General features: G+C 44.5%; 2 protein-coding genes across 2 annotated transcripts in view; one reads left to right on the forward strand and one right to left on the reverse strand.

Annotated features, from left to right (window-relative positions):
- On the reverse strand, positions 1 to 27,125 carry gucy1a2 (guanylate cyclase 1, soluble, alpha 2). The gene is made up of 9 exons (XM_052077760.1): positions 25,597 to 27,125; positions 17,307 to 17,368; positions 16,581 to 16,705; positions 14,678 to 15,573; positions 7,812 to 8,024; positions 6,996 to 7,268; positions 4,292 to 4,435; positions 1,704 to 1,858; positions 1 to 1,264 (listed from the first exon to the last, which is right to left on the reverse strand). Exons 1-9 carry the CDS (start codon positions 25,906 to 25,908, stop codon positions 1,045 to 1,047), a joined length of 2,400 nt encoding a protein of 799 aa, XP_051933720.1. The 5' UTR covers positions 25,909 to 27,125; the 3' UTR covers positions 1 to 1,044.
- aasdhppt (aminoadipate-semialdehyde dehydrogenase-phosphopantetheinyl transferase) overlaps positions 1 to 27,673 on the forward strand; it is a 131,828-nt gene that overhangs the window by 16,742 nt on the left and 87,413 nt on the right. The gene's annotated exons all lie outside the window — the stretch shown is intronic.

The raw sequence follows: 27,673 nt of genomic DNA on the forward strand, positions 1-27,673 counted from the left end.
TGAATAACTGTAATTTGACATTTTTAGAACCTATGAAGTGCACTTCATGATTTTTTTCCCCTTCCGTTCTCCCCTCTGACGAATCAAAAGAATTGCCGCCACTTGCCTGTACCTACAGTGGTGATGTTCAATATATATGTGGCCGACCCATGAGCGCTCTCATTGTTCAGAATCTTTCTCAGGGTAGAGAGGATGAAAACACCAAAATGTCTGGAGGAAAAAAGTTCAGGACCAGTGTGTTAATGTGCGGCATCCCCCCCCCCCCCTCCTATATCTGAAATCAATCCATCCTGCGTGTTTTTCTTTTTTTTCTCCTGATATTGAGCAGAAAAGGCACTGAGCTGAGAATCGCTTTCAAACGGACACTTTAGAACATATTAGCTGCAATGAAATGTCTGGATCGTTGTCGACTGCAGTTCACTGTGAGTTAGAAGCAAAAAAAAAAAAAAGAAAAGGCTCTCGTTCTAGCATTTTTTGGCATGATTATTTTCCTCTATTATCAAACTTTTTTCTTTTTCAGAACTATCCACTCATTGTTGCTTCTCGCCGGCCTCTCCTCTGTCACATCCAACCATTCCCTGGGGGAGTGCAATGCACACCAACAGTTTATGGAACGTGGGACATGAATTTGGTCGGTTGGATGGAGGGAGGTGTGTGTTGCTCTTCACTCGTGGTCCTCCGGGTCGTTCACAGCGCCTCCTTCATGGTTGGTTGTGGAAATCCTCCTCACGATTCAACTGACACATCCAGATCTTCTCCAAGCATCAGGACTTCAAGACCTTCTTCGTGTGAAAAATGAAGACCGCAGAGGAGAGCTTGATTCCTTGAGGGGCTCGGTGGTTCCCCTGAAGGTAAACAAATTCGGTTTTCTCCACCAAGTCGCCCATGTAGGAATCATCTGGAATGAAAATCATTCCTCGTATGTTCTTCCGTCCCGGAGCAATGAGTTCCAGGTTGTCATTTGCATATCCACAATGGTTGCCATTGGGCGTCCTGTCGGCTCCACGTGTTCGATTCCGGTCTGCCGCATCCTTTGTGACCCAACTACAAACTTGTTTCTCTGAGAAACATGGTCCCGATGCTGTAGGACACTTTCCTCATAGAGGCCGGGGGGGCGGAGCGAGAGCTGGTCAGCGACGCATGGCTGTGAGAGGTTCCCGCCTCCAGGAAATAACAGGTTCCTGCGATCTCCTTGGGAAAATTCTCAGGGAGCTCCAGTTGCGAACGAGGGACGAAGGAAAATGATCGGTCATCTTTTAGCAGCCTGAGGAAGAAATACAATTTCCATTTTGGTGGGGGAACAACTTTTCTACAGGCACAAAAAAAAAAAGACACAATTGGAACGACTGCTACCTATGATGTCACACCTCAACATATCTCACAAGACCTCAGCTCAGTGTGAGCATTTAAAAACTCTCTCTTGCATTTTCTTTGTGTGTTTTCGATGATTTGTTGATGTTGCAACAGGAATGCACCCGTGTTGACAAAGAGCGCTCCTCTTTGTCAATACAAGCGCATTCCTCCATCTGAGAAAGTGATACACTTCCCCCGTGTGTTTATTCCAAAATTATAGTACAGTGAAGATTCGCGGTTTGACATGAGCACAGTCATTCGTTTCCATATTTTTGTGGGGACATAGCCTCCGTTGTTCGCTATTTTTTTTTTAAATACCAATTGTCCACAAGTATGTGCATGCCACTTACTGGTAGGTTGTAGGGCTGACATTGATGCACCTCGGGTGACTCCCTGATTCAAACTTGCTAGCCAGAGTCACGTTGTTCCCAAAAAGGCAATACCTTGGCATTTTAACTCCAACCACACCAGCCAGGACGGAGCCTGTGTGGATGCCAATTCTCAGCTAGGGAGACAACAAGAAAGACAACCGGCGGTTTGATTGTGTTTCAGTTTACTTAACCAGAACTGACTGCGGTTGGCCGGCAACCGGTTCAGGGTGTCAACCGCCTACTGCCCGAAGACGGCTGGGATATTATTGTTTCACAATAAAATCAAAAATCAACTCCGACTGCAATGCAAAATGTTTACACAGATTTGATGCCGGCTGAAATGAGGTCGAGTGACGTCGTGCACTCAGTTGTCAGTTGAAAGATGTCCAAAATGCGCATGCTAGTTATCCAACCTTCAACATACCACTGTCGTCAAAAAAAGGTAATCCATCAATTTACGCAGCATTTCATTTACCAACCGTTCGATACAAATTGAATCGGCGTCCTCTTGATGAGTCACTCACATACGGTGAACAGACAGGACGGGCCTTTGGAACCCAGTCGAGTCCTACTGATCTACTGGAGCATCTCATCACCATGGAAACCCACGCTACTGTCTGCATGCCAGCACAGTGCGATGTAGCCATGGCAACAGCAGGGGATGGGAGGAGGGTAGTGAGATAGAAAGGCCAGGAGACAATATACTCGTAGCTAGAGGGAAACGTCAACCTCATCAGGCCATTAGATGGCAAAATATTTGAAAGGCATGCGATCGGATGGGGATGGAAGGGCAATTGTCGGTGATTTCAGATCATCAGATGGCGAGGGGGAAAAAAAAAATAAAATAAAATGACAAGTTTGCCCTTACATCACACAGTGTGGCCATAAAAAGCCACGACAGGGTTGAATACGAAACGGTAATTCTTTGATTGACAGTTACTCGGCTATTCATACACTCGCATTATAAATCCGGGCTTCTGTGTCTGACGCTCTCTGTAGAAACAGCTCTTTCCAATTCTCATATCACACTCTCTCTATCGCTCTGTCAGTTGAGCTTTTTTTTTTTTCACTCCCTCTAAACTCTCATGCTAGTTTGCATAACAGCGCAACGTTGGCTGGAGTTGAGTGCTCTCACCGAAGAGCATTTATCAAGTGGTTATGGCCATAACACCCCTTTTGGACCAACAGGATGAGAATTGGCCAATGGCAAGTACAAGAGAGGGTGGTGGGGTTGGGGGGGGGGTAGATGGAGAAAAGCGGGCAGAAAATAAGCTCTGTAACAAAAAAGCAAGACACTACTGAGGCGTGAGTCGCTTAGTTTGTTCAAATTGAACGAGGCATGCGGGGAGACGGCGATGACAGAGGGGGGCGGCGGGGGGTGGGGGGGGCAAAAACGCTTGGCAAGGCCTTTCTATTTTCAGACAAATGAAAAGCACAGAGAACCTCTGTCCTGTCTGTTAATCAGCAATTATGTTGCTGCTTCTTTCGCACACACTGGTTGGCTGGCGTCATTGTTTTCATCGTCTTTCTACTTTCGAATTCAAATTCAGGTTTCGTGCTGAAGTATCAGATAAATCAAAACTTCAAGAGCTTATGGCTGCTGAATACAAGAGTTTTTATTTTCTGTATTTTTGCACAAAGTGTAATTGTATCCGGTTGTCGGTCAGTATAAAACAGAATGGTACAAAATGCATTGTTATTTTTTCAAAAAGAAGACACACTCGCCAAGCTCGTGACGCAATTGTTGATTTTTCTGCATTTCTCTGTTTTCTTTTGTCCAGTGCTATTTTGATTTTGGTCAAAAAGGTTGTTTAAAAGAATGTACTTTGTGGAAAGCAGGCAATGTGTGTCTTGTGACAGGGTAGGCCGGGTCATCCTCAGGAGGTTCCCGCACACACATTGAAATCACACAAACACATCATGAACATCTGGCCATCTGATCACAAAACAAAAAAACAGGATTAGATAAGAGACCTACTTTAATCATATTCAATCCACACACATGGACACATCCACACAAACAGGACATGCTTCCATTAACCTGCTATTAATCTGATTGTTTTTTTATTTTTATTTAAAAAAAAACAAGCATCTATGCATATGTAAAACAGCGCAAGCGTCACGACTATTGCTTTTTCATGAATCCTCATGAAGCCACACGATTTAATTCTGGACAGTTGTGCCCTTGGCTGGAAACGTCACGCATGCTTTGCGATGCATTAACAGAGAACGTCACTTGGGGTTAAGGAATGAAAGGACAACAACTGAGGCAGTTTGGAAGTTCGATCAATCGATGTATGTCAGCACTGACAGAGGGGTTATGCATTAAGAAAACGAACGGTTGTCACAACAGTCTGTGTTTTGCTCACTGAAGTATATTACATACTGTTCACCTCTTATGCAATCCAATCCACGTATATTAAAAACAATTCAGATCCAAAATGCTGCACAGAGTATCTGGTTTTTCGCAAAGGAAGGCGGCAAATCCTTTTTCACCGCACTGTATAAACTGGTGACTGGTTAGCAGAGGTGCAAGGGTTCGATTGAGTTGCCAACGAGGAACTCACCTTAATAGGCTTGCCATCAGGTGTGAGCACTTCTTCAGAAAGTTCCATCATCTTCAGAGCCATGTGCGCGATGGGCTTTGCGTGGCTGTCGACCTTCTTGTGAAGACCCCCCGCCACGCAGTAGGCGTCACCTATGGTCTCTATCTGTGGGAAAAGTGAAGTCACGTTGAATTTTAACAATTTTTTTTTTTTTTTGCAAGCAGTGCAAAAATTGGCTTCTGGATTTATGTGAACACAACACTGTTGAGGATCCCCTCCTGGTAACCGGCAGAGTTCAGCTGGTTCATGACGACGGGCGTCTGAAGGTTAGTCAGAAAGGGGGGTTTAGGAAATGGATTTGCAAACATGGACAATGGTGCGGGGGTGGGCTATTCGCTTAACTTTTTACTTGTCATTTTATGTTGTGGGTGTCACTGTCTTATTAAGAAGGCCATTGGTTTTATAGTAACCACTTCTGCGTAATTACAATTGTTGAGTTGGTTGTAACATAGTAGTAACAAGTATGGACTCAACTATAAGTGAGGCCCCATGTTTGAACCCATTTCTTTGAGTCAAACCTATGTGGCTTGAACAAATAGGATGGAGAAGACCAGGAGAAAAAGACAAGGAGAAGAAAAAAAACAGGGTGAAGAGAGAAAACAGAGAGACAAACGGCTTTAAGCATTCCAGCGGGTAAGTCGTTTGGACAGTCACCATGACAATGTCACGATACGGCCGCCTCACTTTCCTCAGTGCGTCCACCTGCGTTTGTGTTCTATTTGTGTTTTGCCACACACATTCCTCTTCCGTGCACACATACGTGTGATTACTCGCAGCGATTAAAGCTGCTTTGAAAACGGGAATGCGTAAAAAATAAAAATAAATAACATTGAAACAACAGAAGGAAGAAAATATGGAAAACAACAATCAAATTGTTTCAAGGGTAGAATTCCAACAGAAAAAAAAGCCCAAACAAAATCCAGCCCCCTCAAAAAGTATTGCAACGGCAAAGTTGATTCTTTTGTTTTTGTGCTAGACTGAACACATTTGGGTTTTAAAACAAAAAGACAACACGAGACACATGTTCAGAATTCCAGTTTTTATTTTAAGCAATTCAGCGCAGAGCACGTTTCGTTTGAAGCTACCAGATTTTCAAGTGAGCAAAATGATTGGAATCGATGGGTCTTTTGTTCCGTTGCTTAGGTGTCGCCTTTTACTTTGATTTCTGAAACATTAGGGACGGCTTGATTTTGGATTTGTCCCACAAAAGCGCAAACACCTATTTCTTAACTGCGCTTGCCTAAAAAAATATATAAATAAATAAATACCAAAAGAAAGAAGACTCCACTAATACGCACTCTCAAGACAACCTTTTGTGCTTGACAATGTTCGGAAACAAACCGGATAGTGTCCGTATCCCACAAACGCAGACTTGGGTAAACTACGAAAGAAAAATATTTATTTCTCGAAAAAACGACGGACCGACAAGGAGCCAGCAAAACCAAATATGAACAGAAAGCGCTTGCAACCAGCAAGCTAAATTTGACACCCGCAAATACACAAAACGAAATGTCAAAAGCCCAAACACACACACACACACACACACACACCCACACACAACTTAAATCGGACAAGAACAATTGGAAAACCAAAACAAAAGAAACGATCGGAAAAGGAGCGACTATGAGTGTTGAACGTGAGGTCTCGATAACAGCAAGCAAGGTCAATAATCTGACAGAGACTTGGAAACTTGACAGTCCTTAAACACGAGGAACAAGAAACAGGTGCGCCGCTCAACATGCAACATGCATCCACTCCGGGCTGCTGAATCCCCAAAACAAAGACTGAGCGGAACATGACAGTGAGCGACTTACGCTGGGCATGAAAAGTCCCCACAGAGAAGCATCGAACATTTTGATGTAACATTATGAGAGGAGGCGGCCCGGTAGTCCAGTGGTTAGCACGTGGGCTTCACAGTGCAGAGGTACCGGGTTCGATTCCAGCTCCGGCCTCCCTGTGTGGAGTTTGCATGTTCTCCCCGGGCTTGCGTGGGTTTTCTCCGGGTGCTCCGGTTTCCTCCCACATTCCAAAAACATGCGTGGCAGGCTGATTGAACACTCTAAATTGTCCCTAGGTGTGAGTGTGAGCACGGATGGTTGTTTGTCTCTGTGTGCCCTGCGATTGGCTGGCAATCGATTCAGGGTGTCCCCCGCCTACTGCCCGGAGATAGCTGGGATAGGCTCCAGCATCCCCCGCGACCCTCGTGAGGATCAAGCGGTACGGAAGATGAACATTATGAGAGGTCACACCTAAAATAAAGCATTTTAACTTCACCCTCAATCTCTTATTATTATTTTTTTTATCCAGTTGCCTTCAGTCCCCGCCTCCCCTACCCAGAAGCCCCTTTCACATTGCCAATAAAAGCAGGCATTTTTCCAGTTTGTGTGTGCATGTCACTGTTTCGTATAAACAACATCAACACAGGTATTGCGGGAATGTCTTTTTACCCAGCCGGTGACCAACAATGACGGTCAATTCTCTTGTGCGGTTGTGTAAGAAGCAATCCTAAGCACTAGACACCGGAGTTGCCGCTCTTGCGCATCATTATCTGATTGTAGGTTGCCCATGTCAATGACATCATCAACCGTGTGTCTGTGAGGCAGCAATTATGTGTCAAAGACGTCAGTGGCTTTTTTTTTTTGCATCCTTTTTTTTGTTGACCAACCTTGTAGACATCCAGAATGCCGCACTGGTAGTCAAAGCGAGTGTACAGCTCGTTCAGCATGGAGATGACCTGCATCGGCGTGCACTGCGCGCACACGGCCGTGAAGCCCACGATGTCGGAGAACAGCATGGTGACGTCATCGAACTTGCGAGCGGGCACCGGTTGACCCTGCCACAGTTTCTGCGCCACATCGCCTGGAAATATGGAATAGAGGAGGTCCACGGTTCTTCTCTTTTCCTCCTCCAACGCCTGGTGAGTACGCTCCAATGTGGCCTAAAAGGATGAGGATGAGAAGATGAAGAGATGAAGAGGTTTGATTTGGGGCGCTGTGCTCCGATGAAGGCGTTGGCGACGGCGCTGCCGGGATGTGGGAGGAGTGCACCGGATTAGAAGAAAAACAATAAAACACCCCAATCTATCCGAGTGTTCATTCGATCTTGCGTGCGATTATTCGTGTCTGTGGGCGAGCTTCTCTGAGCCCGTTTGATGGAGTGCGCTGGCGCTGTTCATCTGGGCAACTTGAGTGAAATGCACCCATTTATGAGAGTGGCACGGGGGAGTACGAGCAGCGAGAGATGATGCACAGAGCAGATGCATGGACTGGGGTAAGGAGCCAGTGACTTGCTCGTGGATGCTTTGAAAGAAAATTATAAGAGCAAGTCCTTGATGAAAGGCGGATGCTTCGATGTGCGCTCGGTATTTTAGTCAAAAAAACGGTGGCCCATAAGAATTCTGGATTGGATTTCTTTTGAAATGAGACGTTCCAATGTGTTCTAAAATTCTCCGAAATAATAATCTGACCGGCTGCCATTGTACCTTGAGTTTGTCCATCCTCTTTTTGAGGCCGTCCTGAGCTTTGGCCTGCTCCCCCACCAAGATGACGTCCCGTGTGGCATCGTGGATGGGGATGTCTGACAGGTGGAGGCCTCGGCCCATGAGTTCTTCCAATTTGTCAACACGCGGCGAGCCCAGAAACATCAAAGAGCACGACTCTGGCACGTGGATCATCTGACCCTTCAACTCCATGACCTGGCCATGAAATGACAAAGAAGACACAAAGGAAAATATATGTGAGGAGAGAAATGCCTCCAAAAAATTTTCTCAATCCTTTTTCAAATTGCACAACCGACAATTTCATAAAGTCTTGCATTTTCCTGCACATTCAGAGATAATTATAGCAACATAGGATCTCTGTGGTGAAGTCAGGCTGAATGCATAATGCATGTCGGCTTGTAAGGCAGGGGAAAAAGCTTTTAAAAAGTGGGTGAACCGGTGTCCGACGTCTATAGACACATGTCCATCCATCCATTTTCTGATCCACTTAATCATCACAAGGGCCGGCCAATCGCAGGGCACACAGAGACGAACAACCATCCACGCTCACACTCACACCAAGGGACAATTTAGAGCAGTGGTCACCAACATGGTGCCCGCGGGCACCAGGTAGCCCGTGAAGACCACTTGAGTAGCCCGCCAGTGCCTGGACATTGTGATTTGCTAGTAGAAATTATGATTTAAAAATGCAAACATTGGCAGTACTGTGAGACATTTCGAAACACGATCAAAGTCTGACAATTTAAATCATCAAGTATTAAAAATAACACATCCTCATATTATTGAAGGTATTTTGGACAAATATGTTATTTCAGACGTGTATCAATTTGGTAGCCCTTCACACAATCGGTACACATGAAGTTGCTCTAACCCTCAAAAATGTTGGTGACACCTGATTTAGAGTGTTCAATCAGCCTGCCATGCATGTTTTTGGAATGTGGGAGGTACCCGGAGAAAAGCCACGTGGGCCCGGGGAGAACATGCAAACTCCACACAGGGAGGTTGACGCGCTAACCACTGGACCACTGGGCCGCCCTGATAAATTGAAATATCCTCAAACCACAACGGCAATTGCTTGTTAACTCCGAGGAAACGAATGTGTCACTTGGTGACAAATAGCTTTTCTGGACTATTGTTCCAATGAGGGTTTATAAATGCTTCCTGACAAAAGCGTCACACATCTTCCCAGCGGTGAGATTAAAATGGACATCGTGGCAAATCGTCTCACGGGATGATGACAGACACTGTCATCTGACACTGACACTCTTTTGAATGTGAGTATGCAGTACAGTACTCTGACACATAGCCTTTTTTTCCTCCACGTGGTTTCTTTTGACCAGCCTCGACCCCCAGTTGATTACTTCCGTTTACTCTTCCCTTCTTCACCTGCTCCTTACGCAGACACACACTCTCCGAAAACCGTCTCCTCCATCCTCCCTCTGTCTCTCTCCATAGTGTCAAAAAGATTATTCCGCCGGTGAGCACACTGCAGCCCCGTTTTATTTATAGCACCAGGCTCTCCTTTGTCTGCATAATACATACAGGCTGCATTACACACACCACACCATATTTTTTTTTTGCCGCACACAAACACACAATCGCCAGGGAGACGTCTCTTTTTCAAGAAACGCCACCAGACAAAAACATACACATTCGTGTGGTCATGTGGAGCCTTGACCCCGGCAGGGTTCAAGTTTCAAGCACCCGCCCTGAAAGGCAGGGGTCTGTTCGTTTGAACGACTGCTGAGGCCAAGTGGTTTATCGACAAAGAACACGTCATTTGTTGACAGCTCCACGGGCTGCCATAAAATCTTAGTGTTTTACCAATTCGAATATACAGTTTAGTCAGACACACAGCAATCAGGTAAGACGGGAGGGCCAAACACATCGACACGCTGGCAAAATCTAAAAAGCGAAAGTGTGTCAGGAAAAAAAAAATCTGAACTGTCGCTGGACAAGGCGGCCCGGTAGTCCAGTGGTTAGCACGTCGGCTTCACAGTGCAGAAGTACCGGGTTCGATTCCAGCTCCGCCCTCCCTGTGTGGAGTTTGCATGTTCTCCCCGGGCCTGCGTGGGTTTTCTCCGGGTGCTCCGGTTTCCTCCCACATTCCAAAAACATGCATGGCAGGCTGTTTGAACACTCTAAAAATTGTCCCTAGGTGTGAGTGTGAGTGCGAATGGTTGTTCGTCTCTGTGTGCCCTGCGATTGGCTGGCAACCGATTCAGGGTGTCCCCCGCCTATTGCAGCTGGGATAGGCTCCAGCACCCCCGCGACCCTAGTGAGGATCAAGCGGCTCGGAAGATGAATGAATGAATGAATGAATGTTGCTGGACAATGTCTATTTTTCCCCTACAATGTCATCCAGCAGATCCTGCAGCCGTTTTGCTTTGTTCAGTGCATGAGAAGAAGCGAGAATTGTGGCACGACAACTCGGGGGTTGCTTCACCGTGACAACACGCCTGCTCACAAAGCCATCCGATGGTTCCTGGCTGCGAGGAATATTGCCGTTCTGGTGCAAACTCTCTACTCACCAGATTTTTTTCAATCTTTCGCAAGCTCAAAAAGGTCATCTAGGTGAGGCGCTTTGAAGAAGTGAAGCTTTTTTCGACACACCTTGTAAAATGATACTGTAATTCTGCTTGTACAGTACATGGATATTTTCATAGTCATCTCCACCCTGGGCGGCCCGGCCGGCGGTCGAGTAGTTAGGTTTGATTCCGGCTCCGGCCTCCCTTTGTGGAGTTTGCATGTTCTCCCCGGGCCTGCGTTGGGTTTTCTCCGAGTACTCCGGTTTCCTCCCACGTTTCAAATTCATGCATGGCAGGTCAATGGAACACTCTAAATTGTCCCCGAGTGTGATTGTGAGCACGGATGGTTGTTCGTCTATGTGCGCCCCGCGATTGACTGGCAAACAGTTCATGGTGTCCCCCCCCCCCCCCAACTGCCCGAAGACAGCTAGGAGAGCTGGAAAGCAGATCAGAAAATGGATGGATGGATCCCCACCCTGTGTGTAACGTCTACATATCTGTGTCACCGTGAAAAGCTATTGGAAACCTTGAAATTGTAAATCTATTTTCGACCAAAATCAGGACAGTGGTGGGTAATGTGCTTCCAATAGCTCCTGCGTTATTGTCAGTGTTTCTTTTACATTTTCACTAAATATGATGAGAGAAAAGTCAAGAGATGCTGGCATGTTATTTGGTTTGGCTCGGTGTAAAAGCACAACATGGCAGACATTTATTTCTATTCCCATCACAACGGGGCTTGTCGAACATGTGTTTGATCTTTTCATTGGTTTGATGAACCAATTAGAGGCTAAAATATGGTGTGTATACATTTAAACGTGTGTGTGTGTGTGTGTGTGTGTGTGTGTGTGTGTGTGTGTGTGTGTGTGTGTGTGTTCTAAACAGGTACCACTGCCTGAAAAGCTTGAACAATTACACTCATGCCGTTTTCTATGGCAATATACTTCTCCACAGCAAGAAGCACACCACAAAGAGTAAAACAATCCAGCGCAGGAACACCACAAGTGGTACCAACCCATTTAAAGGAGCTGAGCTAAGCATTCTCTTCAGTGTCTGAACATGCTGGATACATTACTGTATGTAACTGTACATTTCACTGGGTGACCTAATTGGTTTCTCTGTCACATACACACGTAATGTACTGTACATAGTGACACACTGATCTGCACACGTCCCTGGGGGATTTGTGTTGGTCTGCTTGAGCATCTGTTTCACTCGACAGTCTGTCCTGCTCGTGTTTACATCACACACAGAGAAGATTAGAAGATGGAAGCAAAGGGGGGGGGGGGGGGGAAATAATCTACAAGAAGGGAGATGAAGGGTGTCTGAATAAAACGAGGTAAGATAAAAAGAAGAAAGTCAATCCGCGCAATGTAACAAATGGGCCTAGGGCTTTAAGCTATGAGTGAGAAAATACAGTATGTATCGAGATATTACAACTCAGGTCACAGAAACATAAACCAATACTTTTAGTACTCATAATAGTCTTACAAGATATGCGGAGCTCTTTTCAAAACCTGATAAATGTTCCTCCCAAAATCAACCTTGCCATGCCATTCTGTTTTATACAGACTCCATTTTCTTTTGCTTAAAGCCAAAAATAAATGTCTCTTTAAATTTGTCACACCACAGAGGAGGGTACTGTTCACAACCCTGTTCCGACTCAGTATTTATCTAAAAACATGAAAAGAAATGACAAATAATATTAAAATAGATTACGCCCACCTGGGATGTGTGCATATTGCTACAGACACAATTTGTTGGTCAACACTGACTGTTAATAACTTCTGGACTCGCCAACCAATTCGAGGACAGAGAGAAGTGTACATCATGGAGGCCCCTCTGAGTTAAATTTGAAATCTGATGGGTTAAAGAAACGGCCCCAATTTCTGTTTTTGTACAATTTTCTTCAAAAGGTTCCAACACTGAAAACCGATGACAGACACCTGAGATCAATGCAAATGTCTTGCTTTTGTTGCGGTCATTTGACCTTGTACCATACCTCAAAATATTGTACTGTAGAATCAATCTTAAAGGAATCTCGGGAGAAATCTAACAAATTTATACAATACGATACATCTGTTCCATGCTGATGTACCATTGCAGCGCTGTGGCATGTATTTGACCTGGTACACATCAAGTAGGGATGGAGAGAGGTGGGATGGGATTTGACCTTTACCGTGGGCCTTTGGATGTCTCTTGCCCAGCCAATGTCCCTGGGTGACAAAGGGAAAGATGTCAAACTGAAAATGCACCCCCCCCCCCACACACACACACACACAGACCGAGTGCAGCAGTGGGAGATTGTTGGATTCTTTACCTTGGCCTGTCGCCTTCTCTTGTTGCCCTTTCTCATGAAAATGTCAACCCATCCCTCCCTTTCTCTCCGTTTTCTGCTTTCTTGCCTTAGTCATACAAAACGCATTTAGCAAAGCAGTTGAGTAGCAATGTACACTGCAAAAAAACAAAAACACCCGCTCACTGTTGACAGATTTAAGGCTTAACCCTGAGCAGTATCCATCCATGTGGTGTGTGGGAGAAAGGCAAGACAACTACTGTAGTTTTTGGTCTGCCAGTCATTTGATGAGAGCCATGTGAACCCCGTCGTATCCCCTTTTACAGTCCATAGTGGAAATGTGATGGAATTCATTCTATCGGTAAAAGAAAATATTTCACCAATCCATCCTTGACCCAACAATGAGACACTATTTCCACCTTGTCACTCAACGTGTTCAAAAAGTGTGCGAGGTTCTCAGAGGGCATTAATGAGAGGAAAAACCTCAAGTGACAAAGGATATGTTTTCTACACATTTGTTCTCATGTTAACTATAACTATTGCAACTTACTGTATTTTTGTACTTATATGTCAATAACAAATGCTCGGGTGTTGTTTAAAATGTTACCAGCATGGCATTTAGGAACTAGACAGTGTGTTGCAAAAGTTGGTTACAGATCACTTGGTCTTACTGGAGGAACACACTGCTTTAACAAACAAACATACAAACATACAAAAAAATGCATTGAAATATTGCGTCATGACGTCATCCAAATCAGGAACATCAAAGGCAGATTGAATACAGTAGCTGTTCTTTTTAATGAGTGACCCAGACTGTCAGAATAGGCAAAAGCAAGGTTAGAAACATTTGTTGAAGCATCTTCCTGCATTCGTGCGAAAGCACAGCACTGATCGATCTCCGTGTCAGTTCTCACCACGAGGGTGTTGTTGTGGCTGACTGATCCAATCAATAAAGAACCGGATATAGCATACAGTATGGATTGATTCATTTGTGGAGAGTTCAAGCCAAACCTCAGTCCACCCATAACAGTCCTGCGGAGGGAATATGAAACCAAATGACCTTTCATGATTGAGCTCAATAGTTTTCATTGTCCTTTGGGAATTTTTTTTGAAAAGTGGTGCTCCTTGTTTCTAGCGACACGTAATATAACAGTTTGTCTTTCGTGGAGAGTATTATCACAGTTTTGTATTTGTGTGATGTTGTCGTCTCATTGAAATGTAGTGAGGCTCCCGGCCACTTCCAAACTAGCGGGTCTGTGGCATGACTCTTTTCCGATAGTATAGATAGCGAGCCATATTTCAAGCTTGTTTGTCGATACGGAAGTGAGTCCTAGACCGGGTTGGAAGCGAGCCAAATCCCCCTGGGTTCTGACATCGCACATCACTTTTTAAATCATAATGCAAACATCAGCCTTAGAAGGAAAAAGAAATGATCATTGGGCATATCCATCCCTCCATTTTCCCATCCGCTTTATCCTCACAAGGGTCGCTGGAGCATTTCCAGGTTACTGGAGTCTTTGGGCAGGAGACGAGGGACACCCAGAACCAATTGCCAACCAATCGCAGGGCACACAGAGACGAACAACCATCCGCGCATATAATCACACCGAGGGACAATTTCGAGTGCCATGCATGGTTTGGGAATGTGGGAGGAAACCGAAAACAATCCATACAAATTACACACAGGGAGGCCTGAGCTGGGATCAAACCCACGACCTCTGCACTGTGAGGGCCACGAGCCGCCATCATTGAAAATATGTACCCGATAAATAGCAAGCCCCATGACTGGAGAGGGGGAGTAAATTGGTCGGGCGGGAAAATAAGGAAGCTGACATTGTGAAGTTACCTGCTGCAACTCTGATTTTTCAAAAATGATGACAGCTACTTTTTGTTAACGTGTCAAAAGATCATTTCTCGAATACAAGACTGTGTTTGGTATCTTTAGAGGAAGTGCGTAGTGATAAAATGGAATCGTGTAACATTGCAAGCTGGATGTGAGTTAATCAAGAAATATTTGATCATCTTACCTTTTCCTTGGTCCCCAGTTGTGTGGTGTCCGGTCTAGTACGGATAGTAAAAGGGGATGCAAGCCTCAGTAGGATCCCCTGGAATGAAGGCTCCATCTTGGGCGAGATGATCTCAAAACAGTCCCTGAACGAGAGAGTCCGGTGAGGCTCGATGCGAGCCTGCCTCCGTAATCCCTCGCCGAGCTGCAAAAGTTCCATCCGAGGGCCGAGAACGAGGTGAAATGGAAAGGCACGGCAAAATGTGGCCAGGCCGATGCGTAGATCACTGGGGTTGGTTGAAAGTGATGAGGAAGCTTTCTTGGGACACACGGGGACAGCGTTTGGCAGGGGGTAGGAAGGACACGTCTCTTGAATTTGGAAGGACACGCAAACTGTGGGAGCAGTGCTTGGGAAAGCCGAGGGTGGAGAAGGTGAGGAGGAGGGCGAGCCAGATGGGGATGCAGTTGGAGTTGGTGTGGCGGAATCAGCATAGCTGTGATCTGCATCTTCTTTGGGCAATAAAGGAGTCAGGGGGGACACTTCTTCTACTTCCACTTCGGAATGAAAGATGCGTCTGGAAACGGCTCTGATGAGCCCGGGCATGATCAATCCCACCACAGGGGCCGGGTTAAAACAATGTAGTAACAACAACTTCCCTCTGTCTTGTGATCCGAGCTCTTGATCCAATTTTCTTCGGCCCTTCTCTTCCTCATGGGGATCCTTGCACTGAAAGGAAGGGCTTTCCGATGACGCCCGGCGACCCGTGGAGGTGCGAATATGTTCCAAAATGGCATCGAAGCCGTTAAAAAAGTCCTGGAGGTTGCCACCTACGGCCCTGAGCACACGTTCGTTCTCTTCGAAGCACAGGCCGAAGAACTCCTCGCCAAAATGCTCACGCAGCTCTAAGAATGGGACTCCTGAGAGAGAGAGAAGACGCAAACCACGAACAGTCAGCCAGGGGTCCGTGATTTGAAAAGGGATGAGATACAGTAAATTGTCTGAAAATAAGTCTTGAACATTTGTGACGTCGGAGGTCACTGGAGATGGGCAACGAGGCTTGGTGGTTACAAGCTTGATTCTATTTTTTTTTTCCCCCAGAGGTTTGTTGGAGTCATTTACTACCACACATTTGACAAGTACGAAACACTGAGACCATTCATGCAGTCAGAATTTTCGGTCATAAACTTTAGCAGCACGTGCTATAAGTGTTTGTTGGCCGTGAATGCTTTATTTTGCATCAATTAAAGCAAATCGACCACAGAAAATTAATTCTCAGCGTACTCAAATATCAAAGCTTGGTGGAAATTATGAATATGGAGGGAATTAAAAAAAAACATTTCCCATGAATACTGACTGCTTCATAAGATTTAACATTTCGGGCTCTATATTTGTACACAGCGCAGATGCGCTTCGAGTGTAAAAACTGGCGTCTTGTGATTTTCGTGCCGACCCAAGCAAGCCTTGATGTGCTTGTTTGGGAGTCTGCTTCATCTCTCTGTTCCACATACTGAGGGCATATCCTGTGACATGCGCCCAGTGCACCTGACAACCTGGTGGATGAGAGGTGAGTAAAATTGAATTCCTGCTGCAACCACGTCTGACAATTAGCGCGGCTTTTTTGTGTGAATTTGTTACGACCCTCAACATAGTTACGGTTTCCTTCGGAGGGCCGTTATAACTGTGAACCCAAAGAAATGTATTAAGATAAGATAAGATATCCTTTATTAGTCCCACACTGGGGAAATTTACAATTATTATATATATATATATATTATATAATTATTATTATATAATATACAATTATCGCCTCATACAGCAATTCCATACAACCTCAGAGAGCGCGAAATGACACGCACTGCATCTTGCATGTCAATCGACCATCGTCTTTCTTTTGCCAACACGCACAGATTTCCATCCGTCTTACCTAGTAAGGTGGCCGTGTACTGCAGGATTTGAAGGACACCCTCTTCTGAACCACAATTTTCTAGAAATGGGCACTTCTCTTCTGTAATGTCCCTTCGCTGGTCCTCCTGACTCGAATCTGGACACCTGTGAGTAACCCAAAGACTAACAATGACTACAGAGAAGCAACAATATCTATCGTTCGATGATATTAATATATTACTTCAGTATTAGTTATCATTCATGAAATGTATCCACCCTTCATGTGAAAGTTTTACGTATCCTGAAACTAAATGTGTTACGCTAAACAGATAAATGCTAAAACTCCTTCATACAAATGTAAGGGTCAAGATTGGAATGCAGCAGAAGCTACCAGAGATGTGCATCATAACAAAGTTAATGAACTGATAGTTGATTATTATGTGAAATTGATTTTTTTGCTGAGGAGGAAAATGGAGTGCACAACGCGTAAGCAACTAACAAAGGTGCGGCCCATTCATTCGGTGTATCGTGAAGAAAAAAAATGACGTCAGCTAAGGCCAAAATCTTCGCAGGCACACTTGCACCGATGGCATTATTCAGCTCAATACAAGAATGCTACGGAAGAGGAGGTGACAGAATGGATGTAGTTGACTTTTTGTGGTCTTTTGTGTTTGTGTGACAGAGTAGTGAAATCAAGCAAGCGCCACAGGAAAGCAGTTGAGCGTAGCGGCAAACGTCACAGACAAGACAACCACCAACAATCTACCTGATCTCGTGTTGCCTGTAAAACCTCAGCGTCCTCTGCAGGGCCTCTTGAACAGTCTGTGTCTGAAAGAAGTTTGAACATTTCATTAGGAGCTCATTCGAATTTCCTCATGCATCGCCGTCTCGTTTTGCTGCACCCCAAATCTCAAACATGAAAATCAACAACATGAACATCAAAGATGTCAGTAAGGAAACACATTAAAAAAAACATGTCGATTTTTAATGAACATCCTTTTCTGCAATCTCATCCATTGTGCTGCAATGCTTCTGACTAATCACTTCCAGCTAACGTGTGTGTGTGTGTGCGGGTGTGTGCGTGTGCGTGCATGTGCCGGCACAGCTGGTGTATTTTGCACATCTGTGCCAAGATAGGTTTGAGAAGACCGGTCCAATGTGATCCTGTGTGACGCTGCTCAAATGCAAGGCTATAGTGACAATACTAGAACACAGTGTGCCAGCTGGAGAGGTCATTCAGAGGCCTCCGCCCACTACGGACATTTACAGGAGTGATTTCAGCCGTGCGAGCACGTATGGCCTGCGCCTGTGTGGGAATTGAAACAGATGAAGCAAAGTCAGAAAGGGACAAGTGAGCAATGGAAAAGAGAATAAAAAATAATAATAAAAAATTAATATTGTGTTGTTATCACAAATATTCACCTTTTAAAATAACAGAAGAAAAAACACCTATCACGTGACTGCTGGGACCTAAGAGCTTAAAAAAAAAATAAGAGGACTACTGATTTCCTATCTCTCCCTCCACTTGTGTGCATGTACTTTCCAATGCCTCTCTGTGACTGTGCCCTTGACTCAGCAAGTCATTTACGACAGAGCATGCGCAGGTTTGTGTGTGTGCGTGTGTGTGTGTCACGGGTACAAACTATTGCCACTTGCAGAAGCTTGTGCAGTTTAAGTATCGATACATCAACATTTCACTGGCATGTTTACGATACACATGTGAAAAATACCCCATGCACATTACAGGTCCAACTGAGTCCGTTTTAGAACATGCACACATATATAGAAACATTTGACAGGGACAAGAGCTTTCATTAGAATAGGATGAACGAAAGTCTAGTTCCCACGTTCTTTATCAGGTTATCTATTTGCTCCGTCTCTTTACATTGGGGGTAGGTAAAATCCCACCATTAGTCTTTCACTCCTGCAGTCGTTATACTGGTGGACGTTGAGTTGCCATTACGCGCACAGAATGCAACCTCAAAATTCAGAGTAACTTGGAAAGCAACTAAAAATAATTTGGAGGAGGTGGGAATACACCTCTCAAGATTTCACCTTACTGAGTCATCCATTGGAATTTTATTTGGCTTTTTGTGGCTGCCAAGTGACAGCACGGGAGGAAAATAGTGACCAAGGCCATCGAACTGGAAATGTAGCGGTGCACGACAACATTTAACATGTGCAATGTCCCAAAATAAGAAAAAAAAAAGAAGACACCACACAATTAGCCGTGTTTAGTCAGTGTCATTTTGAAAAGGGTTCATTGTGGCTCGTTCAACAGGCAAGCAGACAAACATTCACAGTTCTGTACATCTGTAGAGTGCTTACAGTCGGAAACTTAGCAAAGAATCGCATGAGCTAACATGCACTTTCCATTTGGACTGAAGAAAAATATCAGTACAGATCATTCGTGAGATCGTTAATGCCGTACAGATTAATAGTTTGTTTCCGTTTTATAAAAGGCGCTGAATGGGTGGTATCAAGCCAATGTCAGTCGATTTATTCTTCAAACCGAGCCAGAAATCAAGCTGTGACTTACTACTGTGTGTCCTGTTTAGGATGACACAAACACACACTGTACTGTATGCATTGGACAGAATGCATCACTAGACACACTCACCCATTTTGTTTCACACTTTTCTGCATTAGTGTACAATATGTTGAGGCCTTGATCACTGTCATGGATTGCTAAGTTGATGAAAAGAAGACGGGGTGACAGAGAAAATGAATGTTTGCTCACATATAAGTGTGTGTGTGTGTGGGGGGGTGTCATTGCTTCTGGGTCAGCGTGGTCAGGGAGTGAAGACAGCCATAGAGAGCATGCTCTGTTCTCTCTGTCACGGTCCATTGCAGTCAACAACAGACACTGCCGCTGCACGCAGCTACTGAGTATGCAAGCAGCAATGGTGTGTGAGAGAATTAAAAATAAAAAAAAAACAAAAAAACAAGGTAATAAACACAGAGGTGAGCTACACACTGAAACAGCATGTGCCATTTGCACCCATATGAATTTCGTAGCCTTGCCTACAAAAAGACAACATAAGGAAATGAGTTGAAAATCGCTGAAGTTGGCTTTTTATTTGTTCAGAACGATTTTGGGGGAAAAAGAATTACCCCGGATTACCTTTGATGATTAACATAAATGATGACAAACATACATAGGCTCTTTTTGCCCTGATTTGGCAATAGTACACAAAAGCAAAGTACCGGGTAACGATTAAAAAAAAAACGGAGTTGTCTCGTCAATTGCGGTCAGCAAAACGGTTTTTACTGTGTCTTGATTTTGTTTGTATAATGAGTGCTTTGAGAAGGACCTGGATTATGTGTGCATTGCATTTCATGACTCTCGATGGCACTCAATGGTACAATGATTTAGTGACAGAGAGAGTCACGATTCTAAGCCTACTGCATGTATTGTGCGTGTCTCTATCATGTGTGCACACGCATACCTGTGAATGAAAAGTGGGCTTGTCTGACCCTTTTAACTTCAGGGCTGAAAATCAATCCCATTCCCACCACATTTTACGAATTGCAGGACATGAACCGAAGCTGCAATAGTCCATTTACTGCATGCGTCAGATTTTAAGTTGTAATTATATATATTTTTTTAAAAACATACATACATAAATAAAAGGATGATATCATTTAACTAAATACAATTTTAAGCTACAGCATTCTCAGTAAATTGAACATTATTTTTAAAACCATCGAAATGAAAACGACATAAGCAATGACTTTATGCTCTTGTCTCTTGGGTATAAAATGTGCATTGATGAGTGATGAGGCAAATGAGGTTCGAAGGTTACTCTGTTAGGGAATTTGTTTCATTCATTGCCTCGTTGAGCTTAGCAACTTCAAGTCTCCTGAGTGAAGCTGGTACTTTTTTTTTTAAATCTCCTAACACATGCATACTGAGGTTTTGGAGAGATGAATAAAACTAATTACACAATAATGACACAAACATTGAACATTCTCGTTCAGCTGCAGTCTCCCAAGATAAGTGTGTCGCTGTCCTTGAGAATATAGAACACTGAATGTCAAACTCCTCATTTGTATGACACTTATGCTGCTTGTGGAAATCTTTTGTAAGAATTATTAATTAACTATTGCAGACGAATTGTCCCCTGTTGCTGTAGCAACACAAAGCAATCATATGGGCATCGTTCCAAATTTGTTTGGCTCGCACACCGCACGCACTGCTGCGGAAACCTCAGCACTTTCCACGTACACGTTTGTAAGCTTTTGATCCGACCAAAAAGGTACATCAAATTCAAATATTCACGGTGACACATTAGTTCAGGCCGTACAGTACATCGAAGGACAGAAATAGATCGCTTTGACTGTACAACAGAAAAAGAATCATGTGTTGCACTGCTTACATCAGAGCGTAGTACACACGCACGTTACAAAAATGCAGGTCAACCACATTATTATATCATCTGCCAGATGATTCCGGTTACCTCGGGTGAGGTATAGCTATAGCTGGGGCGAAGGCAACAATACCTAAAAATGCATGGTTTTAGGCAAACCCATTTAATCTTATCCTACGACAGTGGTGAATGTGAATGTTTGATTTAAATCAATTTAATCATATTTTTCAGCCTTGATGTACTGCCATGGCAGTCGAATTTGTCAAGGACCTTTCAGAATCAGTATTACTGGCCGTCATTATTGTTGAATATTATTCATTCATTCATTTTCCAAACCGCTTAATCCTCACTCGGGTCACGGGGGCGTGCTGGAGCCTATCCCAGCTGTCTTCGGGCAGTAGGCGGGGGACACCCTGAATCGGTTGCCGGCCAATCGCAGGGCACACAGAGACGAACAACCACCCACGCCCACACTCACACCTAGGGACAATTTAGAGTGTTCAATCAGCCTACCATGCATGTCTTTGGAATGTGGGAGGAAACCGGAGTACCCGGAGAAAACCCACGCAGGCCCGAGGAGAACATGCAAACTCCACAGGGGGAGGCCGGAGCTGGAATCGAACCCGGTACCTCTGCACTGTGAAGTCAATGTGCTAACCACAGGACTACCGGGCCGCCTGTATAATAACGAATTAACGAATCTAATTTCAAGTTTGTCCTCAAAGAGCAATAATTTTCACTTTTCTGGTTGTTAATAGTTGGTCAGAGCAAGCCAAGCTTGACTAACAAAACACGTCTGTAGCAATCTGCATGCATTCATCACCATGGCTGGGATATGCCCATCTGCGTGCTTTTATATCGTATTTTTGTATCGTCTTGACGGTTTCTACAAGTGCAACTTGATAGTGGTGCGATGGCGAGCCCCCGCTGAAGATCGCCCAGGTAGCAAATGCCCAGCTTGCCACTGGGTGTTGTATTACTGTCTAGAGGTGGGTGGTAATGACTTACATTTATAGTACTTTTTTGATAAATTCTACTTATTAGAATACTTTCAGCGGCCCGGTAGTCCAGTGGTTAGCACGTCGGCTTCACAGTGCAGAGGTACCGGGTTCGATTCCAGCTCCGGCCTCCCTGTGTGGAGTTTGCATGTTCTCCCCGGGCCTGCGTGGGTTTTCTACGGGTGCTCCGGTTTCCTCCCACATTCCAAAAACATGCATGGCAGGCTGATTGAACACTCTAAATTGTCCCTGGGCGTGAGTGTGAGCGTGGATGGTTGTTCGTCTCTGTGTGCACTGTGATTGGCTGGCAACCAATTCAGGGTGTCCCCCGCCTGCTGCCCGAAGACAGCTGGGATGGGCTCCAGCATCCCCCGCGACCCTAGTGAGGATCAAGCGGCTCAGAAGATGAAGAAGAATACTTTCAATGCAACGCATATTTTACTTTTACTTTAACGCAGTGTGGCCAAGAATGACAAGATTCGATGAGGCTACGAGCGGTCACAGAATGCCCATTCAGCTAACAGTTGCTATCGGCCACAACGAGCTCTAAGTCATTCCGCACACCGACTGCCTCACACAACCCAACATTTAAGGAATTTCGAGAAATTATGTGAATTTTCCCGAACGGGTGGTGTATTCCCGGGCCCGTCCTGGCCGCCGGCAGCCGTCCACGAGACCCACCCGATCAACAGTTACATTTCAGCGCGTGATGGCCACACCCTTTGGCCAAATACGTTTTGGAACATGGCGGCTTGTCCGCAAACAACTTTGCAGCGGATGGCAGACCCCCTACCCCCAGCAACCTCCACCCCCGTCAACTATTTTTCGGCACGCGGCGACCACCGTCGATGACGATTCCCAGCATGTCCCTCTACACCCCTCTTTTATCTGGAATGTTTCTGCTGTCATCTTTAAAGACATCACAGCCACACTATAACAGAGCAATTAAAGAGCAACAGTGGCTGTGTCCAAATTCATAAGCTGCACCCTGCACAGGCTCAATTCATTGGCCCTATAACGTAACTTCCGGTGTGCTTCCACTACACGCCGGTGTGTCTAAATTCCTGCGGCGTTCAACTCTAGCCTTCAAATCTGGCCTTTGTTTCCATGGAGACGGGGGCCTTGAGTGAAGACAATTTCGGAGCACACTTTTGAAGCCTATATCGCTCCCCGCTTCCTCTATGCAAGGCCTGTCCAATTTTGTCACGGTCCTCGGAGGCTCCATGAATTCGTAAGCTGCATCGACGCAGCTTACGAATTTGCACACAGCTAATTAGTTCTAAAGAGCGCTGCGAAGCCTGCTGGGAAGTGTGCAGCTTTACCATCGCTGTAATATTTTTGTTCAGAAGAAACGTTTCTTCTGTGTTAAAAAGAGCAAGCAATAGTCCACTCTCTACTTGCATTTTCATCTACGGATATTTAGAATTGCTTGCACAATCTATTTTGGTTAGTCAGAAAGGTTTCAAGTCACATGAGTGTTTGACTTAATCCAACCTCAGTATTAAGAAAACCTTTATTAGTCTTGCAATGGAGAAATTCCAGATTCACAGCAGCAAAGTTATGAAAGGAAGAAGTAGAACAACAAAAAAATAGGAGCTGCTGGAAAGGCAGCCACTCTCGCGGCGCCATTTTGAAGTCAAAAATAACAAAAATAACACAAGACAACACATAGGACAGAGACAGTCGTGCAATCTTCACCACTTTTCCGCATACACTTTGTTGTCTGAAGCAGTTATAGATGAAAGAGGAGAGGATCAAAGTGTCCTTTCACCAGTGGATCAGAGACATCATGCTGAAAATGTGCACACGTCTGCTACAAGCAAAGTTTTGAAAGCAAACACGAAGCTGTAGCGTCCATTGACGAAAAGAGATTAGTTCACTTCTCCTGTCCCACATAATCCGCTTCAAACTCCAAGCCGCGACTCCCAGCTGAGTGGCATTTGACTCAATTTCACCAATCAAACGGAGGTAGGCCGTCACATGACCGCACAAAGAACCCCAAATTAAAGTACTGGTAAGTTTTCAAATGAAACTCAGTAGAAATCTGTATTTACTGTACAGATAGGCGGAAATTGGTCAAATGTGGAAATGAGCTTTCCCGCATTTCACAAAAAAGAAACAAGTTGACAGAACTAATTGTGTCCACAACTTAAAGGCATACTGTAAGTAAAAACAACTCTGCAAAATGTTTTGGAACCAACAATTTGCTTATTTTGTTGTGTTAACTAACATTCTTGCCATAAATGTCAATCATTTACATTTTGAAATTGATTAACTACAGTTTTGGCCCCCCAAAAAATGCAAACTGTGTTTTTTACAATTTACGTGGAACTTCAGAAACATACAAGAGGCGGTGTGCGTTTGCAGAACATAATGCTCTGTGTAATATATATATATACACATATATCATAAGTTATTCACTTGTTAGTCAGTGCCCAAGTAGGGTTTTTTTTCAGTACTTAATCTTACTCAAGTAATTTCTTTGGAAGATTCCTCTAAAGTAACAATTCTCTTCGCTGATCTAAACCACCTCTGCTCCTGCGTTCTGCAATCTCCCACAATTCCCTTTATCATGATTTGAATGTACGTATGCCCTTTTATGCTCAGTGTTTGGCTAAGCAAACAATCAAAACTTGTTTTGGAACAGTGTATTTACAACCTGTGTCCTCATTCCTGCAGCAGAACTAGCCTTCAAAACAACTATCTCCGCTTTCGAACATACCACTTCACTTTATCTTTAAAAGTGACAACACACAAAACACTGAAGGGGAAAACTGATCGCTATCACTTTGTTTTCATGACCTGATGTGTGAACCTCCATGGCTTATGAACATAGTGCGGTTGTTGGTTGTTTGTTTTTTTATCTTCACTGAACCAAGTCCGATCAAGTCAAAATCAGGTGGCTAAATTTGTCTTTAAAATATAAATAATGTTGATTCAAACAATGAAATGCTTTTCATTTTGTTTGATCTTTGCAAACTTTGTGGAACCCTGGTTGAAGCACCATGCCACACATTGTTACAAAGTGAGAGGAATGTGAACAGCTCCTCCTGTTTCCTTTATCACATAACCATTATCACCATTTATTATTAGCCTGTATTTGTACAGTACCAGAAACACAAACGTTATGATATAAACAGTTTCTATAAATAATAATAATAATAATGTACTTTTGTGGCTCATTTTTATAAAAAAATGTTTCCCGTTTTATTTTCATTTTTTTAATGTAACACTTTATATCTATATCCTTTTTTAGAAGAGGCCTTCAGTCTACTCATGTGATTCTTGGAGGCAACCTGGTGCCTGCAAGCTCAACATAAAATATGGTTGTTTGACCACAATGAAGCCTGGGGCATGCATACATGTTATAAACAAAAAAAAAGTTGAGTTAAAAAGAAAAAGGAAAAAAAAGGAAAAATATATATTTTTTTCTTTTGAATGGTAAACTGAATTTTTAAATGACATTAATTTTATACTAGAATTGTTAAGACAATCGACAACATCAAAATATGTAGTTGGGATCTCAATTACGATTAAAAAGGCGTTGAATTTGTGAAGGAGTGACAACAAGGATTCGTCCGGTGGGAAACAATTCATGTCAGTTTTCATACAATATTGAATGTTAATATGTTGTCAGACTTATCAGAAAATATGTCAAGTTCGTTGTAAAGTCTAATCAAGGCCTTACTGTGGGTGATGTCAGCCGTCTCAGGCTTTCGCCAAGCGAATCCAGGTTGACCCTTCTCCTCCTGGTCACCCTCTTGTGTGGCCCGCCGACTCCAGGCTGCTCCCCACTCGCCGGGCACACGAGCCTTTCGGCGGGGCTGCGACCGTTCCAGAGGAGCGGTCTGGGGAAGGAAGAGAAGGGACACCCTCGGAGCTCCTCGGCCGCCTCCAGCCCGCCGTCCCCTCCATCCCCCCCGGGGCTTTCTAGCCCGCAATCGGAGCCCACCGAGCTGCTGAAAGACTCTGAGGAGATCTTGCGCGACGACGAGGACATGGTGGCGAGGAAGTGAACGCTGAAAACAGCGGCAGCTCTGGTGGTGAGGAGGAAGAGAAGGATGCTACAGCCGAGTCCGTGCCACGTCCACCTATATAATACGGACTCATCAGTTGGTGGCGGTGGTGGTGGGGGGGCGTGGAGGGGGTCTGTCTGTGCTATTATGTAGACATGGTTTGTATGCTTAGGTGAGTCGACGTGTGCACAGGATGAGTGTCTGAGGGTGGATTCTGCAGGAGCGGGTAAAGGGGCGGAGGGGGGTTCAACCGACAACCGGGGCACTAACTGCACGCAAACATTTACGTAAGAGGTTCGGAGGTAGTTTTTTTTTTGGGGGGGGGGGGGTCTTATATACCGCAAAAAACTCTAGGGGGATGCCAGGACGACACCGGACGCACTCGAGGAACACATTTCAATATTTCGGAATAAGGAGCTAGCTTAAATATGGTGTACCGTCCTATTTAAAAAAAAACAGACGTCATATAGCGTCCAGACCCCCCAAAAAGAGAATTGAAACGTCGCCAAAATCCATCACATGTTGCCCCACGCCAGGTAATTCCGACACGGTCCTGTTCGGGATACAAACATGTCGCAGCGCGTCTTTCCCCTCCGCACTTTGAAGGAGAATCCCAGTGGCCCCAAAATAAATCACAGCAGATGCGCTCTCCGTCTTCGTCCCTTCTCCTCTCCAGCGCCCTTCTATAGTCCTCTGCGACAGTGGCGCTCCTGTCTGCGGAGCAAGCGTCCTCTCGTGGTTCACACGTGCCTCTCCAGCGTCGACCCGTCCCCGCGACCGTCGCTCGGAATGCGGCCAACGATGTAGCGAAGAGGAGGACTGGGGGGGGGCGGTGGGGGGGATTGGCAACAAATAGGAGGCACATCGACGCCGCACTGACTTCAAGCTGCCGCCAATCAGCGAAGACGCGCAGACGTGCGTCAGGTCAGAAAACAGTCAGTTTTTGATCACGTAATCGGTACAGTATACGTTTGTGAAACATCATGTTGGAGGTCCAAATCGGGACGATGAGCTAAACCCGGAAGAGTTGTGTTCATTAAATTGGTCATTTTTTCCCCTATAACCATAATCGGGTAATATTAGCGGTTATAAATATCCCGATCGATTTAGAAGTGCTAGCATGAGGGCTTAAAACGGGGACAGTCAAAAACAATGTAAAAAGCTTAACTTGGTTAATATCAGAGAATTACGACCAATCCTGAATCCATCATTGGGAGAACTGTGCAAAACAGCAACACGCGTTGAGGAGGCAAACTTCAAAATATCACTAGCAAATAGTACATGTACTGTTTGCTATGGCTGGGTACTTGGATGCACACTTATCTTCCGAGATTATGGACTTTTTGCACCTTTACATTTCTGAACTACACCTCTGCTCCATGAAAAACATCAATGCTCAGTAGTACACTTGTCACTTTCATATATTTGCCTTGTAGGACTACAAAATGTAATTATTTTTAATTGGCGGCATACACACAACTGAAATCGGTAGCCTTCAACATAACATTTTTAATGTAACATTTGAAACTATAAAAAGAGGTGGGGTACTGCACAATATATACCCCTGTGACCCGGCCTAAGATTTTGTTCTTAAAGTCAGAGTGAACAATTTGGGGTGGGGTGGATTCACCTGATGAATTAGCAATGTTGTAGAAGTGCCAATTTTGAAAGTGTATTTATAGAAATAAAGTGTTGCACGATTTGTCTACTTTGTAATTATTGTGAGAAATCACTAACATGATCACTGTC

Source organism: Hippocampus zosterae, chromosome 10 (genome assembly GCF_025434085.1).
Source record: "Hippocampus zosterae strain Florida chromosome 10, ASM2543408v3, whole genome shotgun sequence".
Classification (NCBI taxonomy): Eukaryota; Metazoa; Chordata; class Actinopteri; order Syngnathiformes; family Syngnathidae; genus Hippocampus; species Hippocampus zosterae.

Bases quoted from the DNA above. Each gene is read 5' to 3' on its own strand.
- gucy1a2 (XM_052077760.1), bottom strand. From the start codon at position 25,908: ATGTCCTCGTCGTCGCGCAAGATCTCCTCAGAGTCTTTCAGCAGCTCG. The intron at 1,859-4,291 runs GTGAGTTCCTCG...TTGTCTCCCTAG, and splicing joins CTGATGGCAAGCCTATTAAG to CTGAGAATTGGCATCCACAC. The intron at 1,265-1,703 runs GTAAGTGGCATG...TTTCTTCCTCAG, and splicing joins GTCAGCCCTACAACCTACCA to GCTGCTAAAAGATGACCGAT.